Source organism: Artemia sp. Qi Xiang Cuo, chromosome 2 (assembly GCF_049724085.1).
Source record: "Artemia sp. Qi Xiang Cuo chromosome 2, ASM4972408v1, whole genome shotgun sequence".
NCBI lineage: Eukaryota > Metazoa > Arthropoda > Branchiopoda > Anostraca > Artemiidae > Artemia > Artemia sp. Qi Xiang Cuo.
This window is the reverse complement of record NC_142795.1, coordinates 34,928,894-34,951,397: the sequence shown is the minus strand read 5'-3', so window position 1 is coordinate 34,951,397 and position 22,504 is coordinate 34,928,894. Positions and strand designations below refer to the sequence as shown.

Below are 22,504 nucleotides of genomic sequence, written 5' to 3'. Positions count from 1 at the left end.
AAATTGGGTTCCATTTAAGAACTATTTCGTGGTATTTTCATGGCAAGTGAGCGTGTTTTTGTTGATATTTTTGTTAAAGAAATTGAACACACAACACAATTCTCTTCTCTGGATTTTGAAAAATACTTTTATGTGCCCTCTCCCCTAATTACCATGAATTAACATCATTTATTAATGCTAGTTTCAACAAATGTCAGATAAAGGGCCAAGATTATATATCTCTGATTTAAGGCCACAATTTTGTCCAAGTCTTGACTGGAAAGTTCCTTGTTTATCACCAAAAATGATGTTTGATATGGTGAGAAATGTCTTATACTTTATAGAAAAAATCCAAAAATAAACCAAAAAGTTAATTGAATGTTATTTGAGCATTACGACCGAAATTAAATTTTAGATAAATTTTGTTACTCTCATTTTTTAAACTCTTTGAAAATCCTGGCTCAGTTATCGTTTCTCGCCATTTTAGCTAAGATTAAAGTGTAGTATCTGTTCATATCTACTTAATATTTGATACGATCTCTACAATTGGGCCTAGAATACTAAACTGATTTTTGAAAACCTGAGGGATGTCGGGGTTTGCTCTGCACCCACTATGTATTGGGCTCGGTACCACAGTACGTCCGGGATGTGTCCACCCCTTACGAGGGGAAACTAACGTTGATAAACCTTATCAGGGTTGTATCGTATCTAGAATTTTTTTCGGGGGATTCTTATAAAAGGATTTTTGGCGGAAGTGAGATATAGGAAACAAACTTTAAAAATGCATCATAAATCAGAAAAACATTCCATAAGAAAAATGATCCGATATGGCTTTGATTTAGCCCTAGACTTAGTTTAGCCCGAGACGGTTGGCCGAAAGGGACCATCCTTAGCCTGTCATCCTTCATCTGCAGACCGTGCCCTAGCCCTCTCAACCTTTCTCTCATTATAGCCCGAGAAAGAGTGATTGAACCACACTTTTCGTACGGCCTGCTGTTTGAAATACGGTCAATCAGTAAATACGGATACCCAAAACAATCCGTAGGCAATTTTCGCTGAAAAATGTCAAGCAAATCTTCCTCCTTTTTCGGAGAGCTTCACAACCATATTCAGAACCCTATTCTGGGGTTATCTATAGCTTATCTGTGGTTATTCTCTCACTGCTCTCTAATTCATATTGCTGATTTACTACTTTTTTACTTTGGTTTTTCTTATTTTCATTCCACCATTGTTTACTTTTGTATTCTGCAAGCTCTAAATAATTAAGTTTTGACTAAATTTTTATTAATTTATCTATTAGATCCATGACAGTTTTTGTTTTGCCACGGTTAACACAGTCTGAAAACGACCAATATGAAGATTTAGTACGTTTTGTCTGTCTATTAGAACGAGAATGTTAAATTTGAAAGGTGACAGCCAAATTTCAAATAAAGGAAAGCTCCAGTTGAGACTTCCCGCATATTAAAGTGCATTTCTAAAGATTACTACCAATAAAAATATCCTCGATTTTTTAAGCTTTAGGCTTTAGCTTAGAGAGAGTGACGAAGATTGTAAGGATAGGTAAAATTGGACGAAGGAGCCTTCTGAAAATTATTAACATCATTCGATTTCTCGCTGTTGCTAGATGTCTTACTGTTGCTAATAATATTTTTGTTTTATAGCTTAATTAAACTGTCCTTTATCCTATATTTTGGTATTAATCATATTCAAGACCTATGGTCTTGCTTGAAATCGGAATTGTATGCTTTTAGATGTCCACCTTCACAGTCAGTGCAAATGGGCATGAAGCTATGGTCCAGCAAACTTCCTGAAGCTTGTACTAGAATCAACAAAGATGAACGTTGGAGATGTTTTTTTGGAACGTCTATCCATCCATCATTGATCAGTGAGTCTCTCATATGGTTGCTATTCATTTAAGATTGTAATATTTTAAGTATTTAGAAGTATCTACGCTAGGACTTTACACTAGATTTAGATGATAGCTCTAGCTTAAAAATAAAACCAGTAATAAGTTATAAATTATTTTGGATTTGTCCTGTTTTCACTACTTAATTTGTTCCTACAAAACTGTATCCATATATCAATTGATAAATTATTTTCTTTTTAATACGAAAGATGGGAATTATTCACCATGGAATACACATACGATGCTAAACTATACCATTCCCCCAAATCGAAGGCTCTTTGGCCTGTAATGAAGGAGAAGCTACTCATATTTTAGTGAACTATTTGGGTTGATTTGGTTTTATTTGGATAATCGAAAGAAAGTACATCATTATTGAATATTGTTTTATCTATAAGGGGATATTCGTTGTGGATCTTTTGATTATACTTTGCTTTTGGCAAAACACCTCAGAAGATGAGTAATTCCAAACTTGAATGAAAATTTGAAAAATTTAGGACTGTTTTTAGTTTCATTTATAAGCAGTAAGTAAAATTAAATCCCTATTTTTCTTTCATATACGACGCATGATTCGCTGAACAATGGCAGTTACAAATGGTAGATTGTCAAAATTAGTACACGAATACTTAACGTTTCAGTGGAGCTCTGTTAAAATCAAAACTAGTTCAGGGGGAATGTTAAGCTACAAGAAATAAAGCTATTATATATAAGCATGTTATAAGGTTTATTTTAATATCTGAATGGCTTATGAGATAAGTAATCCCTTGTTTTAGCTCCTACTTTTATCTTTCAATGGCTATTTGATGAAGCACAAATGAAAGCTGATAACGTTGGATTACCTCTTTCCAAATTCCAGTGGAATTACATCAGGAAGTCTGCGGAAGATCTTCGAGAGTCTTTCAACAGTTCCGAGTAAGAAATTCAAAATATACCTAGTTTTTCCTTCTCCTTTTTTTATTGTTATTTCTATTTACTTGCGCTGATCTCTGCCCCATAATTTCAAGAACTCTAAAGTTTTATTTTGTTTATCTACATATGCATATATATCTTTTCGTATACATGTATATCTAATTACACATGTATTTTTTGGCTTTTGATTTCATTTATGGATGGTTCATAAATTGCCTTGCAGGATATAAAATTAAAAAACCCTGTAATGAAACTCTGCAATAACAGAAAAAAGGCAAAACAAATATTAAACTGTTAAATTAGGTCTGCACGTCTCATGGCAAAGCAATGATTATGTTCAAATAAAAAGTGACGATGTATTTTTTTTGTAGAAGTTTTTCTTTTGCAATTGACCGTAAAGAGCTAGGGTTGTGGAAGGGTCAGCCCCCCCCACATACATACAGAATAATTTCTGTTTGTTTTAAGTTTTAAGGTTGGTCCTTACTTTCAGTTAAAAAACTTGCTTTTTCTGGTTTAATTTCTGACCGTTTCTAGAATCATGCTATGAAACCCCTCTTCCCGCGTAGAATTTCCCCTGAAAGATTCCCCTTCCCGTAAACTTTGCTCCACAGGGAAAATTCTCTCCATGGAAAATCCCTTTCACTCTCCCCAGAAAATTCCTTCCGAAAAATTTCCATATATTTCCCAAGAACTAGTGCTATATATAAAAAATGGGCAAGTTGCATAGCCCAGAGGGCTTTTAGGTGCTGTGGGGGTCATGGCATTCTTAGAGGCATAGTTATTAGACCTGAAAACTATGCTCGACCAAACGGCTATCTCATAATTTTAATCGGATGTCCTTGGAGAAAAGGGGGCGTGGGAGAGGGGCTAGTTGCCAATCTTTCTGGTCACTTAAAAAGGACACTAAAGCTTTTTTTTCCGTTTGCATGAGCCTTCTTCCAATCTCCTGGTTTGATGATCAATGGTTTAATGTGATAAATTCCGGGGGGGAAAACCTAAAAAAACGATCAAATAAACACGCATTCGCAATCCTTCTTCTTGCAAAAGATATAAAGTTTCACATTTTATAAATAGAAACTTGAAACCTCTACAGTTCTCTGATACACTAAATCCGGAGGTGTGATTTTCATTATAGTCACTTGACTTTTTGGGGATGTTTCTCCTTTTTTCGAAAATCAGGCAAATTTTCCTAGGCCTTTAGCTTTTGATGGGTAACATTAATCTTAATTAATTTTATGCATTTATAATCAGCATCAGAAGCCAATTCTTTCAATGTATTAATTACTATTAAAATTCTTTTTTCAAGAGTTTCGGTTACTACTGGGCCGACTCACTCCTTTCTTACAAGTCGTTACCCCGAACTATTTGAGTACAAGAAGGTCGATTTTCTAATAGCTTATTATCTCATCAAATAATACTCATAGTAGTTTTTTGTTCCTTTTAAGCAATTCTCTCTTTTCCAGTGCTGTATTTGCTCCTGCCTGTATGTCTCATACTGTTCTTACAAAAAGATCTTGGACAACTGTAGAAATTGACTCCATTTCACTACCTCAAGCAATTAGATGCTGGGAGTTGAGTCTAAGCCCAATCGAACATAGAAAACGTCATCATAAGCTGACGATCAAGGAAGGAGCTCCAACAATTGAATTGAGCATACAGTTAACGTGAGTTTCCTTTAGGAGTTTTAACTACCCTAAATAACAAATTTAGCAATTTGTTATTTTGGCTGTGACGACATAGCTAAGTAACAGGGGGCTCGGCATTATAGTTGACCTTGCGCATTGTTGGGCGGTTTTAAAGTACTAGAACCCTTAAGTATTTGAAACCAGATATTTTTCTGTGCATTCTTCAACTAAGAATATCTCGTTGGTCTATGACTATTTCTAAAAAACTGCCCCATTTTTAAATCCCTTTCAGTCCTTTGTCAAAAGCTATTTCTCTAATTTGTTTTTGAATCATCAGTTTTGCTTTAAACTAAATAGGGAACTAAATAAAGAATGTACTTTTTTAAATGCTGAATGAGCGTTAATGATTTAAGAGTAAAAGACGAGAACAAAATGTTTAATTTTTCAATAATTCCGGAGGAAAAGTGTACAAAATGTCAAATATTGAAGCAAAATGAGGGAAATAAAAGAGCAGTGTATTGACACCGTTAAAACCAAATCTAATTTAAAATAAGGAATGTAATATATTATATTTGTTACAGATAAACCGCATAGTCTAACAAGCGTTTTGTGCATAAAATATAAAAACTTGTGGAAACCTTAAACCAAAATTATATTAAAAATAAAAAAGGAACTCACCTTTGATGGATGTTTTTCGAATTAGTGGAAACTTTGTTTACAAATCATCCTATATATCCTGTATCTGTGCCACTTAGCTGAGTGGATGGCATACTGAGCTTACAATTCAATGTCGTTCGGGAAAGGGATCCAGTCCTGGTTTTGCCAATACGTGCATCCAATCTGAATAGATTGGGATGAAGGAGGAGCTTGTGTATCTGTTTTGGCCTCAGGCGGCCTGGTGTTGCAGTGAGCTCTTAGTAGTAGTAGTTGTAGTATAATAAATATCTATAATAAGTCATCTGTATGATGATTTATGCTAATTTTTTATCGTTGCTTTTTATTTTCGTTTGAAAAGGTTTTTTTTTTCATTTAATTTTGTTCTGTTTTTGATATCATATTGAGGGTTATCCTAAATATTAAAACTTGTATTTAAATGATTGCCCTCCTGCTCGATACGATTAAAACTGATGAAAATAAAACATGCAAACAGACAAACACAAACGTATGTGTAACCAGCCTTCTCGGCAAAATGAAAAATTTTGCTTTTGTAGATAAGGACTGGCAACCTCAGACACAAGGTTCTTTGACACGGTAAGTTTGATTATGAAATTTTAATCAAAATCGCCCTTTGTAGAAATATTTTCACCTTTTTTTCTAAAATTATACAAACGTTGTTATGACAATAACTTTTGATAAGAAACATTGAACTTAATGGATTTTTAAATAAAAACCATCACATTCAAAAATCAAACCATCACATTCAGCGTAACAGAAAACCCTACTGTAGATGTTTCAAGGTCCTATCTGCAGAAATGTGGAATTTTGCATTTTTTGCCAGAAGAAAGATCACGGATGTGTGTTTATTTATTTTATTTTTTTTCCAGGGGTTATAGTATCCATTCAGTAGTCCTAGAATATCGTGAGAGAACTCATTCAAACTGAAATTAAAAGTTCTAGTGCCCTTTTTTAAGTGACCAAAAAAATTGAAGGGCAACTTGATTCCTCCCACGCTCATTTTTTTCCCGAAGTCACACAATAAAAATTTTGAGATAGCCATTTTGTTTAGTATAGTCGAAAACCTAATAAATATGTCTTTGAGGAGGACTTAATCCCCCACAGTTCCCGGGGAAAGGGCTGCAATTTATGAACTTTGCCCATTGTTTGCATATAGGCTAGTATTGGTTATTGGGAAGTATACTGACGTTTTCAGGAGGAGTTTTTTCTGGGGTGGGGTCGGAGGAGGGGGTTACGTGGAAGGATCTTTCCATGGAGGATGTTTCCTTGGGGGAAGGGACATTTTTATGAAGGGGGCACCGGATTTCCCATCATTATTTAAAAAACGATCAGAAATTAAATAAAAACAAGTTTTTTTCAACTGAAAGTAAGGAGCAACAATAAAACTTAGAACAAACATAAATTATGACGTATATGAGGGGTTCACCCCCTAGTCAATACCTCACTCTTTACGCTAATTTTTGTTTAGTACTTTCGAAAGAGCTATCTATTCTAATTAAACGGCCTTTGTGATTCAGGTATTTGGGATTCGAACAAAATTTGAACTTTAGAGTAAAGAGCGAGGCATTGACTAGGGGGTGGACCCCCTTATATATGTAATAATTTCTGTTCGTTTTAAGTTTTAATGTCTCTCTTTACTTTCAGTTGAAAGAACTTGTTTTTTTATTTAGGCCTAATACTAATAAAAGCCAGAGTTTTTGGCTTCCCATCTGGAAGCCACTGTCTTAAATAATAGTCTTCCCCATTATTTTATTTTTTGTTTCATTTTAATTGTACATTAAATGTACAATTTTTTAATGTGTAATTTAATGTACAATTTTTTTGTACATTAAATTACACATTAAATGTAATTGTACATTAAATTGTACAATTTATGTTTAGTATTCTTTTTTGTTTGAAAGATCTATACAACACTAGCAAACAGGCTATATCTGTTTAATCCTATAATAAGCTGTCATTGATAGCTATATAACCACAATTTCAATTATAACATATGTAGCAGCAGCACCACTTGTCTTTACGATAAATTCTTTTGACAAATCTTGCTCTTAGTTTAGAAAAATTTAGCGCAAGAGCGAGAGGTTTAGGAGATGGCATCCACCCTATTATATAAGATGGCTCGTTTAAGTATTTAACGTTGTTCGTTACTTTAACTTTTTCTTTCATCCAATGTCTTTACCTTTTTAATATCAAATTTACGCAAGAGGGACTGCACCTTCCTGCCTCTGATGCTTAAGCTTAACTGTTGCATAAAAACTCTTCGACAATAAAAATAATCACTGAAGAAGGTGCACGCTCGAATATTCTTAGGAGTGGGAAGATAGTGAGAAAGAGAGAGAGGGGCGGGGGGGGGGGGTAAAAAATCTTGCGAATGATTTTTAAGGTATTCATTTATTTTTCAAGGGGAAGGTGGGCTTCATCGGATAAATATTCCTCTTTAGGATACCTTCGACATGAATGTGATGTTTCATTTCGACCTGAACACCTTTGAATAATAAAAGACAATCTATTACCCCCTCAGCCCATATACTGTGTATTTAGTTCAAATATATTCTACTAAATGACTGCCTCCTCCCATGTTGATCTGATGAACTGATCAGGTCAACATGGAAGGATTTGAGACTTGGGTCCAAAACGCAATTTTGAGGCTTCAGAACCCCTTTCCCCATAAAATCCTCCCCTAGATACCTAGCCAATAGCTGCTGTGCTACTACGGAATGCTGTATAACAGTTAGTAATGCAGCATGTAGTGTCTTCCACATTAATAACCGTTACTTTTGCGTTGACTATAAGTGTGGTATGGGGACGAATGAGCCACCGCGTGGTAATACGGCTTCCGAGACTGGGGGGCAAGCAGCTTCTTGATAATCAATACCTTTCATATACGTAATAATTTCTGTTCGTTTTTAAGTTTTGATGTTACTCCTTAGTTTCAGTTGAAAAAACTTAATCTTTAACTGATCTTTTTAAATAATACCGGGAAATCCAGCTCTCTCCTTGAAAAATTCCGGTATTGGTGTATTACACGCTACTCACTCAAGTTTACGATGTGTAAAACTTCGAGAACAAATCGATTTCTTCGTTAGTTTCTTCGTTACTTTAGAAACAAAATTTGGGCTATATATTTACACATTAGAGGGGGCGGGGGTATTTTCTGCGGGGGGTATTTTCTAGGAGGTATTTCTTTTTCAAGGGGGGGTATTTTCCACAAGGGGTTGTTTTTTTTTGGGGGGGGGGGCTAAACGCCTAGAACCATTTTAAACATTTGAAAATACCACAAAAAAGCATATTATTTCTATATTATTCTCAAAATAATTGATATTGTTTCAAAATATAATTCTCAAAATAATTTTTTTTTTAGAGTTTCGGTTACTATTCGGGCTCTTTACTCAAAGTGCATCCCTATGACCTTTTCAAAGACTGACCTTTATTTCTTAAGATAATTTTTTTTAGTATCCCATGTGATTTTGATAAAAAAACACTTGTGTCTAATTAACTATTTACAAATATTAGTTCTTGTCAAAGAGCCTGTAAAAGCTCTTGCAAGGAGAAGAGTTTCTTTTTAAGGTTCAAAGTGCTTATTTATAAATACAAATTTTCAATTTTAAATATTGCACAGCTTTGTCTTATGTATACATTTGATCTGTCAACGACGACGAGAGAGGGAGAGGAGTCGCTGCAACTTTTTCCTTTTTCATTTAATTAAATTCAATATTTATTATTTATTTTCTATTTTATCTTTAACTTTTATGCATATTTTCTTTCAGATCGTCCCCTGCTCTACTGCAATCAGACGAGCCAAGGAACATGTCAAGAAGGAAACTTAAAAGTACAGTATACCCATCTCTACCTCACAAACTTCATCACAAGCAGAAAAACAAAGTGAAACAGAAAAACTCAAGGAACAAAAACAAGAACAGAAAGAAAAGTGAGAGAAAATCTAAAAGGAAAGAAACAAAGAAAAAGAGGAAAGATGATAGAAAGAAAAGAAGACATAGTGAGTAGATTATTTTTGACAAATTTATTTTTTGAAATTTCATCCGGCTGGTAAGCCTACTTGGCAGTCTATAACGTATCACCTTTTTAATTTTACTGTACTATCAATTGCAAGCCATTAATCAAGTGAAATGGTAACGATCTAAACTTTTATTAGAACATTCTGAGCCATCATTGCTTTTTTTTAAGTATTACTATTAGGAAAGGCTGGTATTACTCAGGATTATGACTTTCTTCAGTGGAAGGGCATGAGGTTCGTGTAAGTAATTAGCCGTTTTGAAGTTTTTTTTACCATTAAAAACGGAAAAATCTTTCATCCTGGTCCATCTTGAATCCTTTCTCCCAAATTCAGTCGTGCTGGCTTCTAATTTATTTTTAGTAGCCTGAGTATTTTTTAGTTATCATTATGCTACTAATAATTTTTACCGAATAAAAATACATTTTTCTTATCAACGTACTATCAGATTTTGGCTTATTAAGTACCCAGTAATCACTTCTTTTCATAGTGTCTCAGTATATTTTTATTATGAGCTTCGCAGGGGTGATTTTTTTATGAGAGTAAGTTGTTTTTTTATAAGATTTTTTTTTGTATGTATGTCCAGAGTCTAGTTTTCCAGGAGCAAGCTTTCTGGGGCGAGTTTTAAAAGGGGCCAGTTTCTCGTGGGAGTGAGCTTTTCCAGGTTGAATTTTGTGGGGGTAAGTTTTCTAATAGTAAGTTGTTTGGTGGTAAATTATCCAGGAGTAAGTTTTCCGGGGGCAAGTTTTCATATAACTAAAAAAGCCATTGAAATATTTTAGCTTGTATGTTCAGTAATGTTTGCTTACTCAAGAATATTCATCTTATCACATTATTGTCAAAAGTTACTTATTAATTACCCAGTGGCCATTTTTCTTACTATTATTTTTAAACTGAATTACAAAAGCTGAAATACACTGTTCGGTCCCTTTTTTGTAATGGCGAATAATAGTATGACTAGAATTTATATGTCTTATGGAACTGAATTTATAGAATTGATAGTTATGACTAGAATGTATAGAATTACTAGAATTTATTCAGTTTCTATTAAACTATAGCTATGACACTGTTTTGCCCCTTTTCTGTGCTGTTGCATTATGGTATTCAACGATGGGTTCTAAAAATAGTTCAGTTGAAACTGAATAAATCTCTAGTGAAGCCTGTTTCTTTCAGAAAAGCTGATGGATGAAATTCGTCGAGCTAAACGTTTGACACCCATTCCAGCACTACCAGAGCTATGCAAGCAAAAACTGACAGATTCTTGCTCGTGGCCCCAGTGCAATAAATCATGTCCAAAGTTACAAAATCCCTTTAGCGGTGAGTTAATTTTTAAATTAAATTAATTTAAGTTAATTAAATTTACGTCTGTTAAGTTGTTAGGAGTTCAATCAATTCAAACAAGCTCTCCAAGAATTTGCTGCAGTAATTCAAAAAGTAAATTAAAGCATTAAATATGTTCCACCTTCTTGACTGTAATTAACAGGTCAAATTTTACTGTTGTAAAAGAGATTTTTGAGTCATCAATGTTATTAAATAAAATGTTACCCGTTTTCTAACTATTTTCACAAGTAATTAAACGGGATGTAAGGCATTTTGGAACAAAAATAAATTCTAAGCATCACGAGAACAAATAAGATAAGGGAAGTGTGGATTGAATCAATCAACAAAGCATGTTGGGTTGAATATAGGCAACAAATCTTTTATTGAAAATAGTCATATAACCCATGTTGAATTGCTACAGTTTAAATATATTGGTTAATTTTAATATAAATAATATAAATATGTATAAATGGCATAAATAAAGGAAAAGGTAATATAATGATATGTTATGATTGGAAAAAAAGTAAATGTTATTGTTTACACTCAAACAATAACAGACAAAAGCAGTGAAATATTTTTACACCACCTGATTTGAGCTTCATAATAAAAAACAGCTATGTATCTTGTTTCTGAAGTTTTTTGGCTCTTTTTTTTTATTTATTATTATTTTTTTAAACACAGCTATGTATCTTGTTTCTGAAGTTCACAGTGTTTCTGAAGTTTCACAGTAACCTCTTTGCTTTACGAAAATAATTGATTTGACAAAGCATTTCGTTTGAATTTTTATCTCATTGTGTGTAAACGATTTTAACTAATTTATTTAGCTTTTGTCAAACAATGAGTATTTTTCCGACTTACAATTTTTGATAGATTGGCTGCAAAATTCAAATACTTCAGGAATAAAAAAACTGAAAATTTATCATTTAAGCAGTGACTATGGATTAATTTTGTGTCTTAAAATTTTTCGGCCATTCAGAACTAATTTTGAAACTTGAAATGCTGTCATAAATCTCTGTATATATTTGAAGATCTTGTTCCTAAATTTACCACAAAACATGTTAATAGCTTTTAAAATTAATAAAATAATTAGTAGCTTATTAATAAATTAATAGCTTTTAATATGTATATTAAGGAAAAAGTCACCAGAAATCAATTACCATCAAATTACCCTATTTTACGTCTCTAAAAAGCTTTAGACGCTTCAATATTCAACAATTGTAAATGGAATACCTATATAACCCATATAAAATAAAATACCAGAAGAACAAAAATTCTGATGAGGATAGGCTGGACATAAAAGACCAGTGTCACTATTTGCTTGTTGTTTAAACCTTTCCTACGTGGCCTCACAGTAAACTCCGGGTTCACTAGGGTGGAAATCTAATTGGTAATTTTTATCATTCTCAAGTTTTCCACTGAACGTAGATAGGTTAGCCTACCTGGATTTTTTTTCAGATTGTTTTCTGATTTGTGCCTCCATTTTTTGTTATTGATTCATTTTATAAAAGTTATAAAAGTAAAACGCCTCGCTCTTTACGCTAAAGTTTTCTATTGTTGAAAAAAAAATAGAGGCGTGAGAAAGTCAAACTTTAGCGTATAGAGCGAGGCGTTGAGGAGGCGACAGCCCCTTTCATATACGGAATAATTTCTGTTCGTTTTAAGTTTTAAGGTTGTTCCTTACTTTCGGTTAAAAAAACTTGTTTTTTGATTTAATTTTTGAACGTTTTTGAATTAATGCAGGTTTTGATTTTGGCTCACCGTACATGAATAACTAAAACAAAATTTGCATACCAATTTTACTTTTATTTGGTTAAATGGCTTTCTCGAAACTTGTTTAATTTTGTTTACAAACGTTTTTATTAGTAATAAATATACGTAACTTACGTGAACCCAATCATATATGTAATATTTTCTGTTTGTTTTAAGTTTTGATGTTGCTGCTTACTTTCAGTTGAAAAACTTGTTTTTTTTAAATTTAATTTCTGATATTTTTTTAAATAATGCTGGGAAATTCGGCGTCCCTTTCATAACAATGTCCCTTCCCCCCTGAAAACTTCCTTCATGGAAAGATCCTCCCATATAAGCCCCGACCCCCCCCCCCACTAACAGAAAAAATCCCCCCTGAAAACGTCTGTGTACTTCCCAATAACCAATACTATATGTTAACATTGGGTAAAGTTCATAACTTTCAGCCCTCCCCCCGGGAAATTCGGGGGGTTAAGTCATCCTAAAAGACATACTTATCATATTTTCGAACATGCTGACAAAATGGCTATCTCAAAATTTTGATCAGGTGACTTTGGGAAAAAATGAACATGGGAGGGGATCTAGTTGCCCTCCATTTTTTTGGTCACTTTAAAAGGGCAATAGAACTTTAAATTTCTATTCCAATGAGCCCTCCAACGATATTCTAGGACGACTCGATCGATACGATCACCCCTGAAAAAAAAACAAAAACAAATAAACACGCATCCGTGATCTTTCTTCTGGCAAAAAGTGCAAAATTCCATATGTTTGTAGATAGGAGCTTGAAACCTCTACAATAGGGTTCTCTTATACGCTGAATATGATGGTGTGATTTTCATTAAGGTTCTATAGCTCTTAGGGGGTCTTTCCCCTTTTTTTTGAAAATCAGCCAAATTTTCTCAGGCGCCTAACTTTTGATTGGTAGCACTAAACTTGATGAAACTTATATATTTGAAATCAGGATTCAAATTTGATTCTTTTGATGTATCTATTGATATCAAAAAACCGTTTTCTAGAGTTTCGGTTACCATTGAGCAGGGTCGCTCCTTACTTACAGTTCATTACCACGAACTGTTTGATAAGTAACTTTTTTAAAGTGCCGAAAAACTCCAACGTGAAGAGTGAGGTGTTGACGAGAAAACGACCCCCTTTATATACGCAATAATTTCTGTTTGTTTTAAGTTTTAATGTTGGTCCTTATTTTAAGTTGAAAATACTTTTTTTTTTTAGAGACAAACATTTTTTAAAGGCAATGGAAAAAGCATGTCAATTAAAGTAAAAGCATATAAAAATGAAAAAAAGCAAGTAATTACATAAAATACACAAAACAATTGCCTGCTTACAAAAACTAAGATATAAACTCCCAGCCTTCAGTTCTGTTAAGCAATGCCGAAGCTTTGGACGGATGTTTTTAAACAATATCAACAGTTTTTAGCTTGGTTATCAAACACCAAAATTTTTAATGCTCTTAGACTCAGCGTTTATAAAAAGTAACGCATCATCAAAGTAGTTTTTTCAATGTAAAACTTTGAAACTAAGATTAAGAAAATCAAATAAAATTTTTAATTTAATATTTTAAATTTAATTTTGAATACCAAAAATGAGTATATTTGACACTTTTATACTTCTTAACTGTACAAAATTAAATCTTTTTCAAAGTGACAACTAGATAAAAATTATCACTCCTGAAAAAAATGATAATAAAACACAAAAAACGCATCCATTCAGGGGGGAAAATACAGAAATTTCCAACATTTTGGCCAGGGGAAACATTTCTGATTATAGTGGCTTCATATATCATCTCAAGGGTACTCTTGCAATGCAATTGACGGCATATTACTGAAATTGCCCCTTACTAAGGTGTTTTCCTTGTGTTTTCTATAATTGTACGAACTTTGGTGTATACAAGTAACTGCACTAACTACTAATAAACATATACATATTTAGGATCGCCATAAAAAGCTGATTCTTTGATTGAATGTTATCAATAGTTTGGCTCTTATTATAGTTTCGTTATTTACAAGGATTGTTATTTACTTACAATTCATTACATTGTAGAATTGGATTTTTTAATGCTCCAACCAAATCATATAAAAAAAAAATGTTTGGGCAAAACTGGAAAGGGGTCACTCAGTCACAAATTACAACTTTTATTTTCCTTATTAAGGGTCAAAATCTATTGGCAGGCAGCCAACAATGGGGCAGCGCGCATTTTTTCCATGTTTTTTCCCTATTCTCCTCTCTTTCCTTTGGTTTTCTTATAATCACTTTTTAGTCCCAAATTTCTAGGGGGGCCATGCCCCCCCCCCCCCCCTGCTGGTGCCCACGAAACTTCTACATCAGGGTTCTCTGACACGCTAAATCAGATGGTATGATTTTCATTAAGATTCTAAGACTTTAAAGGGTGTTTTCCCCTTATTTTGAAAATAAGACAAATTTTCTCAGGCTCGTAACTTTTGATGGATAAGATTAAACTTGATAAACCTTATATATTTGGAATCAAAATAAAAATACAATTCTTTTGATGTATCTTTTGGTACCAAAATTCCGTGTTTTAGAGTTTCGGTTACTGTTGAGTTGGGTCGCTCCTTACTTACAGTTCGTTCCCACGAACTGTTTGAAATATTATTTTGTATGGATGCTATGTATTCCTTCTGTTAGATATTATTTTTTATATTATGTTAGTTTTTGGCTGTTTGTACTTTATGGTGAACAACCAAGTAAGGTTATTCCCTCCATCAAGTACATGTTTGTACTGGTATCCATGATGGATCCATTACTTTCCCCTTTCACATTTTGGGACCTATTTTACTATTGGATTTCCTTCCCCTTACTAATTTTTGTCAAATATGACGACAAAAATTACCTTCTAGTAAAATTTTGGTTTCTACTGACAAAGATCATTGTACACTTACCAGTCACAACCACGAATGTTTTTACTATTTTGTTAAGGATGGTGATTGCTGCTAAATGAAATAAAATTTGGCCATTTTACCTAGGCTTTTCAGGTATAGGGAATACAAAAGGCCTAAACTCGAATTGCTATTTGTTTAGTGCCCGAGCAATTTTGTATTGACAGCCTGAATTCTGGTTTTGAATTATAGACAGTCATTGGTAGTTCTTACTACCCAGGTTCTCATTTATAGTCAGGCATTAAAGAATCTAATTATCAATCAAGTTTATAGTTTTGGCATAATTTTTAAAGAAAATAATCAGATTTTTAGTGTTTGTTATCTGTGTATTGACTAGGTAAATTCCTAGTTCCTTTTCTTAACTAGTTTACATCGTAAGCTGTCCTTGTTGAAATACTATGTTGCTCAATTTAAATTGAAAAAAAAACCCTCTAATCCAATATTTGACAACCGTGTTGGGTAGGAAGATTCTCAATCCAAAAATCGAGAAAGCTGTCTAATTATAATATTGTCAATCCATGTCAATGTCTTCTGAAATAATTTTCTGACCAAGAAAATGACACAGCTTCGCATTGCTGTGTTAGTATCAGATGACCTTGGGGCTCTAGAAGTTGTCTGTTCTTTTTATTTTAGTATGAGCCACACTAAACGGCTGTCAATTAAACAGCTTCTATGCTCGTTTTTGAATAGATTTACATTATTTCTCTTCTTACTTATAATAAGTTTCTATATAGCCATGCAAATTAGTAATACCTAGTTTTTTTCCCCCTTTCAGGAGAAGAAATGGAATTCATTGAATTGCTCAGATCTTTTAGTGCCGATCTCAGTGGTTTAGCGAGCGCACTAGGTGTGGATCCACCATCCCTGAAAGACATAAGTCAACATGATCTCGTACGAATACTATCACAAGCATAATCTAAATGTTCTTCATTGGTTACAGTTGGATATGTCTTGATAAATGACAACGAAGAGGAGATTTCGAGTTTCAAACTAGTCCTTTAAAAGTTGTTTAAGTTGGACCAAAATTGAAGTTTTGTTCTGCTGTCACAACCAAAACAAACAACGAACTTCAGAACCTCCTGCGATTCTTAAATTAATAATTTAAATAAGTGTTTTTCAAATGTGAAAGTATGAATCATCTGACAAGTAGGCTTATTCTACATGTCTTTGTTTTTCTTAGCCAGTCAGATCGAACCGTATCAGTTTCTGGGAATTCACACTGATGTATTATATTCAAGTAAAATATGCGTTAGGTCGCAGATCCTCCCAAAATATCTCAACACGCGAGGATGAAGTCGGTTAATCAGCCCTTTGGAGTCAATCCTACGATTCAGTCATTCTGTAGGGATATGATAAATTCGTCTGTGCCTATAAGTGGAATTGAAGTACAACATTGACGTCAATACCTGACACTAAATCCCAGTGTATCGTAGACGATAAAAGTAAATTTCCTATTTGATAACACGAGGATGTTTGAAAAATATAGTAATTTAAATTACTAAAGTATCACTACCACATGGAAATCGATTATGTAAGACTAAGTGTTCATGTTTGTAAGAATTCAGTGCAAACAAAGGTAAATATTTGGTAGGGCAACCTACCATCTAGAGGCCGTCAGTTATAATTACATATTCTGCGGGTATTGTCAACTTTTTTTCTTTAATTTTAAGGGAAGAAGTTTCTACCTCAGGAACTGCTATATAGTGCTGGTATCTTACTCAAATTTCCAATATATTTTTTAAACTGTTTTACTAGTCTTAAATCCGTGCTAGTGACTTGTATGCTCATTTTCAGAAAATTCTGATTTGTATTTCAATACATGTATTTTAAGGATTGGAAGCATTTATTGTTTGTGGTAATTAAGGGTAAAATTTTAGTTTAGCTACCTTTTGCTATCTTGGAAAGGGGTAAGGTTAGGAAAATGAAACTTTCAGTAGTTAATGCATTGCCGAAAAAATACTCCGGGAAGGTATTGCCAAGCTTCTCTGTTAACCCTCTTCTGATTTCTAAGTCTTAGAAATTTACCTACTTGACAGGTCTACACCTGTTGAAATTTTGGCAAAACAACATTTTACCTTAACTTTCAGTTATCAGTTTCATTTTCTCTGGTTTTAGTTCTGAAAATTTTATTCTTGTTATTTGAGTAGAATTTTAAGCCATACCAATGTTTTTTTTTCTAAATTTAGGAAATGTATGTGTGAATCTTTGAAACCACATAAATTGGGATTGAGGAAAGATGTGAAGCTGAAAACAGTTTTGTTGTAGTTGATGTAAGCAGAAGATCTATTCTGGAAGGTTTCAATTTCATAAACAAAGCCGTATCCAGATGGGGGGGGGGTAAGGGGTTTGAACTCCCCTCCCCCTCCCAAAATAAAACGTAACAAAAATGGATATAAAAAATTTTTGTAAGCGTTTTTTGAGGTTTTTTGTGTGTAACCTCCCCCCCCCGAAAGTTGTTTTGAGTAAAACCCCCTTCGAAAAAATCCTGGGTACGGCCTTGTTCATAAAACAAAGATTTTTAAAGGTCATCAATGGTCAGGGTCCTCTAGAGGAGGGAAAAAACTGGACTGGAGGTAGTTACTTCAAAATACCTTCCCGGGATATACTTAAGTCTGTAGACCCATTCCTGAAAGTTTCATTTTCCTAACCTAACCCCTTTCCAAGATAGCAAAAAGTAGCTCAACTAGAATTATATCGTTATTTAGTTGTATTCAGTACTCTATTTCAGTCAAATAGACTGTGCAGTACAAACAAAGAGGAAAGAATATATAACAGGCACTAATAGCCTGATCAGTTTTGAAAGGTTTTTAGAATTTAGCTATAATTATAAGCGAAAGCCTTAAAAAGTCTATTCGTTGTCAGATGAAGAGGAATACAGGAGAATCCACAAGAAGGGGAATCCACAAGAAGGGGAATCCACGCTGGGGAAAACAGGAGGCCAGATGGAGCTGATGAAACATTGTGGAACATCAAACAGTTCGTGGTAACGAACTGTAAGTAAGGAGCGACCCGGCTCAATAGTAACCGAAACTCTAAAAACAGAATTTTGATGCCAATAGATACACCAAAAGAATCATATTTTTATGGCGATTTCACCTTTATAAGTTTCATCAAGTTTAGTCTTACCGATCAAAAGCTATGAACCTGAGAAAATTCACCTTATTTTCGAAAAAAAGGGGGAAACACCCCTAAAAGTCATAGAGCTTTAATGAAAATCACACCATCAGATTCAACGTATCAGAGAACCCCGCAATAGAAGTTTCAAGCTCTTATCTGCAAAAATGTGGAATTTTGTATTTTTTGCCAGAAGAAAGATGACGGATGCGTGTTTATTTGTTTTTTTTCCCCAGGGGTGATCGTATCGACCCAGTGGTCCTAGAATATCGCAGGAGGGCTAATTCGGATGGAAATTCAAAGTTCTAGTGCCCGTTTTAAGTGAACAAAAAAATGGAGGGCAGCTAGGCCCCCTCCCACGCTCATTTTTCCCCAAAGTCATCCCATCAAAATTTTGAGATAGCCATTTTGTTTAGCATCGTCGAAAAATACAATAAATGTGTCTTTGAGGATGACTTAATCCCCCACAGTCCCCGGGGGAAGGTCTGCAAGTTCTGAACTTTTCCCAATGTTTACATATAGCATTGGTTATTGGGAAGTATACAGACGTTTTCAGGGGGGATTATTTCTGGTAGTTGGGGGTGGGTGGGTCGGGTGTTACGTGGGAGGATCTTTTCACGGAGGAAGTTTTCATGGGGGAAGGGGCATTGCTATGAAGGGGATGCAAGATTTCCCAGCATTATTTAAAAAATGACCAGAAATTAAATAATAAAAAGAGCAATTTTTTCAACTGAAAGTAAGGAGCAACATCAAAATTTAAAACGAACAAAATTTAATACGTATAGATTGGGTTCACCCCCTACTTATTACCTCGCTCTGTACGCTAATGTTTTTTTTTAACTTTTATCAGAGCTATTTATTCTAATTAACGGTCTTTTTTTAATTAAGGGGTCATTCTTAAAGAATTGGAACAAAATTTGAACTTAGCGTAAAGAGCGAGGAATTGACTAGGGGGCGAACCCCCTAATATACGTAATAAAAATATGCGAATATAGAAGTTCGTTACGTAAGTTAATTCGTAAGTTACATCTGAACAAAATTTCGAGAAAGCCATTTAGCAGAAAAAGAGTAAAATTAATATGTAAATTCTGTTTTAATTATTCACGTACGGCGAGCCAAAATAAAAGTTGCATTAACTCAAAAACAACCAGAAATTAAAAAATAAAAAAACAATTTTTTCAACTAAAAGTAAGGAGCAAAATCAAAATTTAAAACGAACAAAAATTAATACGTATATGATTGGGTTCATCCCCTACTTATTACCTTGCTCTATACGCTAATGTTTTTTTTTAACTTTCATCAGAGCTATTTATTCTAATTAACGGCCTTTTTTGATTAAGGGGTCACTCTTAGACAATTGGAACAAAATTTCAACTTAGCGTAGAGAGCGATGTATTAAATAAGGCGCGAACTCCCTAATATACATAATAAAAATATTCGAATATAGAACTTCGTTACGTAAGTTAATTCTTAAGTTACATCTGAACAAAATTTCGAGAAAGCCATTTAGCAAAAAAAAAGTAAAATTAACATACAAATTCCGTTTTAATTATTCACGTACGGCGAGCCAAAATAAAAGCTGCATTAACTCAAAAACGTTCAGAAATTAAATAAAAAAACAAGTTTTTCTAATTGAAAGTAAGGAGTGACATTAAAACTTAAAACGAACAGAAATTATTCCGTATATGAAAGGGGCTGCCCCCTCATCAACCCCTCGCTCTTTATGCTAAAGTTTGACTCTGTCTCACACCTTTGTTTTTTAAAACAATAAAAAACTTTAGCGTAAAGAGCGAGGGGTTGAGCGTAAAGAGCAGCCCCTTTCACATACGGAATGATTTCTGTTCGTCTTAAGTTTTAATGTGGCTCCTTACTTTCAGTTGTTTTTTTTTATTTAATTGGATAGAAAAGCCAAGGGAATCGCGCAAACAATTTCCAAAAAAGGGAAAAACTACTAAATAAGAAAAAAACATACACACACGTGGAGTCACTAAACAAATCAATTTTTCTCCAAGAATACAAAGAATCAGGAAGTCTTAGAAGAATATTAAGAGGAAAAATTATTCGCAAAGAAAAGGCTGACGAAAATAATGTAAAGCAGCTTCACTGAAAATATTTCGAAAAATATTGATTTCTTGGCAAAAGCACGAAAACATTGATCGGATGCCTCCTCAGGGAACACGCTGTTTCGACAACGCCCAATATTATAAAAGACAAAAATGCTCGAAGACAAAATCGTTCCTTGTGCCTATTGAAAATAATCGGAATCAACAATAATGTCAAAGCTTTTAATAACTAACTAACAACAACTCACCGCAGCACCAAGCCGCCTGAGGCCAACACAGCTACGCACGCTCCTCTACCAGAGGAGTACTAGACGGTAAAGATCACCATCTAGTAGTGTCAAGGGTTAATTCAAAGCTGAAATATCGGAAAGGTAACTACCTCCCGGGAAGTTATGATGTTGGTAGACTCCAGGATTAGAATTTGAGAGAAACTTAATAACGTACATATAAGGAGCTACTCGGATCAAAACGATTGGACTTTTATGCTGATTCCAAATAAATAACATTAAGTTTAATGTTACCCATCAAAAGCTACGAGCTGAAAAAAATTATAATCATTTTCGAAAAGGGGAAAACACCCCCAAAAAGTCATAGAATCCTAATTAAAATGCCACCATCAGATTGAGCGTCACAGAATCCTATTGTAGAGGTATCTAGCAGTAGGGGTGACCCTAGTACTCCCACGCCCACACCATATATGGGCATAGACTCCCTAGGGAGATGGTTTTTGTCATTGAGAATGAAAAAACAGGATTTTTCTCACTTTGATGGATGTTTCTTGGACGGTTATGAGTGTTAGTCAATTTATTTGATGTTTTTCATGGATGTCAACAGCAATTTATGCATTTTTTTATGGTTTTTGTCACAGAATGAAAAACAGGATTTTTCTCACTTTGATGTATTTTCAAGGAGAATTGTATCCGGGCGAAGTTTATTAATGTCTTTGGTGTTTGTCCAGGTGAATTGTTTCCGGGTAAAGTTTATTAATGTCTGACGGATGATGTCAAGGTTGATTGATTTGTTGGTGTTCATCCAGGAGAATTATCTCCGGGCGAATATTTAGAGATGAAGAGATTAACGCGGGAAAGGGTTTCCTAGGAATTTCAAATGTGACAGCGTAGGGATGTAAAAACAAAAGGAACACGCAGAAATTACGTTTAGAGATTATTTGGGCGAAACCATTTTTAGACATTTTAGAAGATGATTTAAGCGAAACCGTTTGAGGAATTTTAGAAGATTATTTTAAAAAATGATTTAGAAGAGGATTTGAGGGTGAAACTCTATGGTCGTTATAATACACAAGTTCTATTTAAACAGTGTTGTGAGGTCCTCTACCCCACCCCCAAAGGGCTCCGATCCCCCTATCCCGACCCCGAAGGAAGCCCTCGGCTCCCAAAGATTACCTGGGCTCCCAAAGGACCACCCGGCCCCCCAAGGGCCCCCCTCTGACCCCCAAAGGCCCGCCGGGCCCCCAAAGAGCCACTTCTCCATTTTTTAATACTTTTTTGTGTCAGGTAGAGGCCGAAGGGCCCCCCACATTTCCAGCTAATTTAATATATCTTTTAAGAACATGATACTGTCTTAATGTAGCTATCTAATATATTTTAAAAGATTAAGCATTCAATTTTTTAACACACGACTTTACAGCTTTTTCAATAACTCAAAACCAAGCAATACTTTTCAAAAGGAATTTCAGAACAAGTTCTTTTCTTAATGTCCCTCCTAAACCCATCTCAAAAGTTGAAGTACCCATTCTTTTCCCCATAACTTTACTTTACGACTTTTTTCCCACCCCAACATCAAGCAATACTTTTTAAAGGCATTTCAGAACATGTTCTTTTCTTAATGTCCTTCCTAAACCAATTTTACAAGTTAAAGTACTTATGTTTTTCACCACAACTTTACTTTACGACTTTTTGCATACCCCAACATCAAGCAATACTTTTCAGAGGCTTTATTATATCTTTTCAGAACAAGTTCTTTATGTAATGTCCTTCCTAAACCAATTTTACAAATTGAATTACTCATCATTTCCCCCACAACTTTACTTTCAGGCGTTTTGAATACCAAAAAATCAAGCAATACTTTTCAAATGGCTTTATTATATCTTTTCAGAACAAGTTCTTTACGTAATTTTCTTCCTAAACCCATTTTACAAGTTAAAGTACTTATCTTTTTCCCCACAACTTTACTTTACGACTTTTTTGCACACCCAAACATCAAGCAATACTTTCCAAAAGGCTTTA

The 22,504-nt window shown here is 34.1% G+C and overlaps 1 protein-coding gene and 1 non-coding gene across 2 annotated transcripts in view; both read left to right on the top strand.

Moving 5' to 3' along the window:
• Positions 1-16,862, top strand: part of Notum (palmitoleoyl-protein carboxylesterase notum) — a 97,358-nt gene extending 80,496 nt beyond the window's left edge. The window contains exons 8-13 of the mRNA XM_089108090.1: positions 1,731-1,864; positions 2,656-2,794; positions 4,255-4,455; positions 8,859-9,088; positions 10,277-10,420; positions 15,857-16,862. Of these exons, the coding sequence (XP_088964216.1) occupies positions 1,731-1,864; positions 2,656-2,794; positions 4,255-4,455; positions 8,859-9,088; positions 10,277-10,420; positions 15,857-15,996 (988 nt within the window). The 3' untranslated portion in view covers positions 15,997-16,862. The remainder of the gene's footprint in view (positions 1-1,730; positions 1,865-2,655; positions 2,795-4,254; positions 4,456-8,858; positions 9,089-10,276; positions 10,421-15,856) is intronic.
• Positions 447-640, top strand: LOC148955174 (U2 spliceosomal RNA). The gene has a single exon (XR_016143748.1). It is a non-coding gene; the product is annotated as a U2 spliceosomal RNA (small nuclear RNA).
• Positions 16,863-22,504: the final 5,642 nt, after the last annotated feature.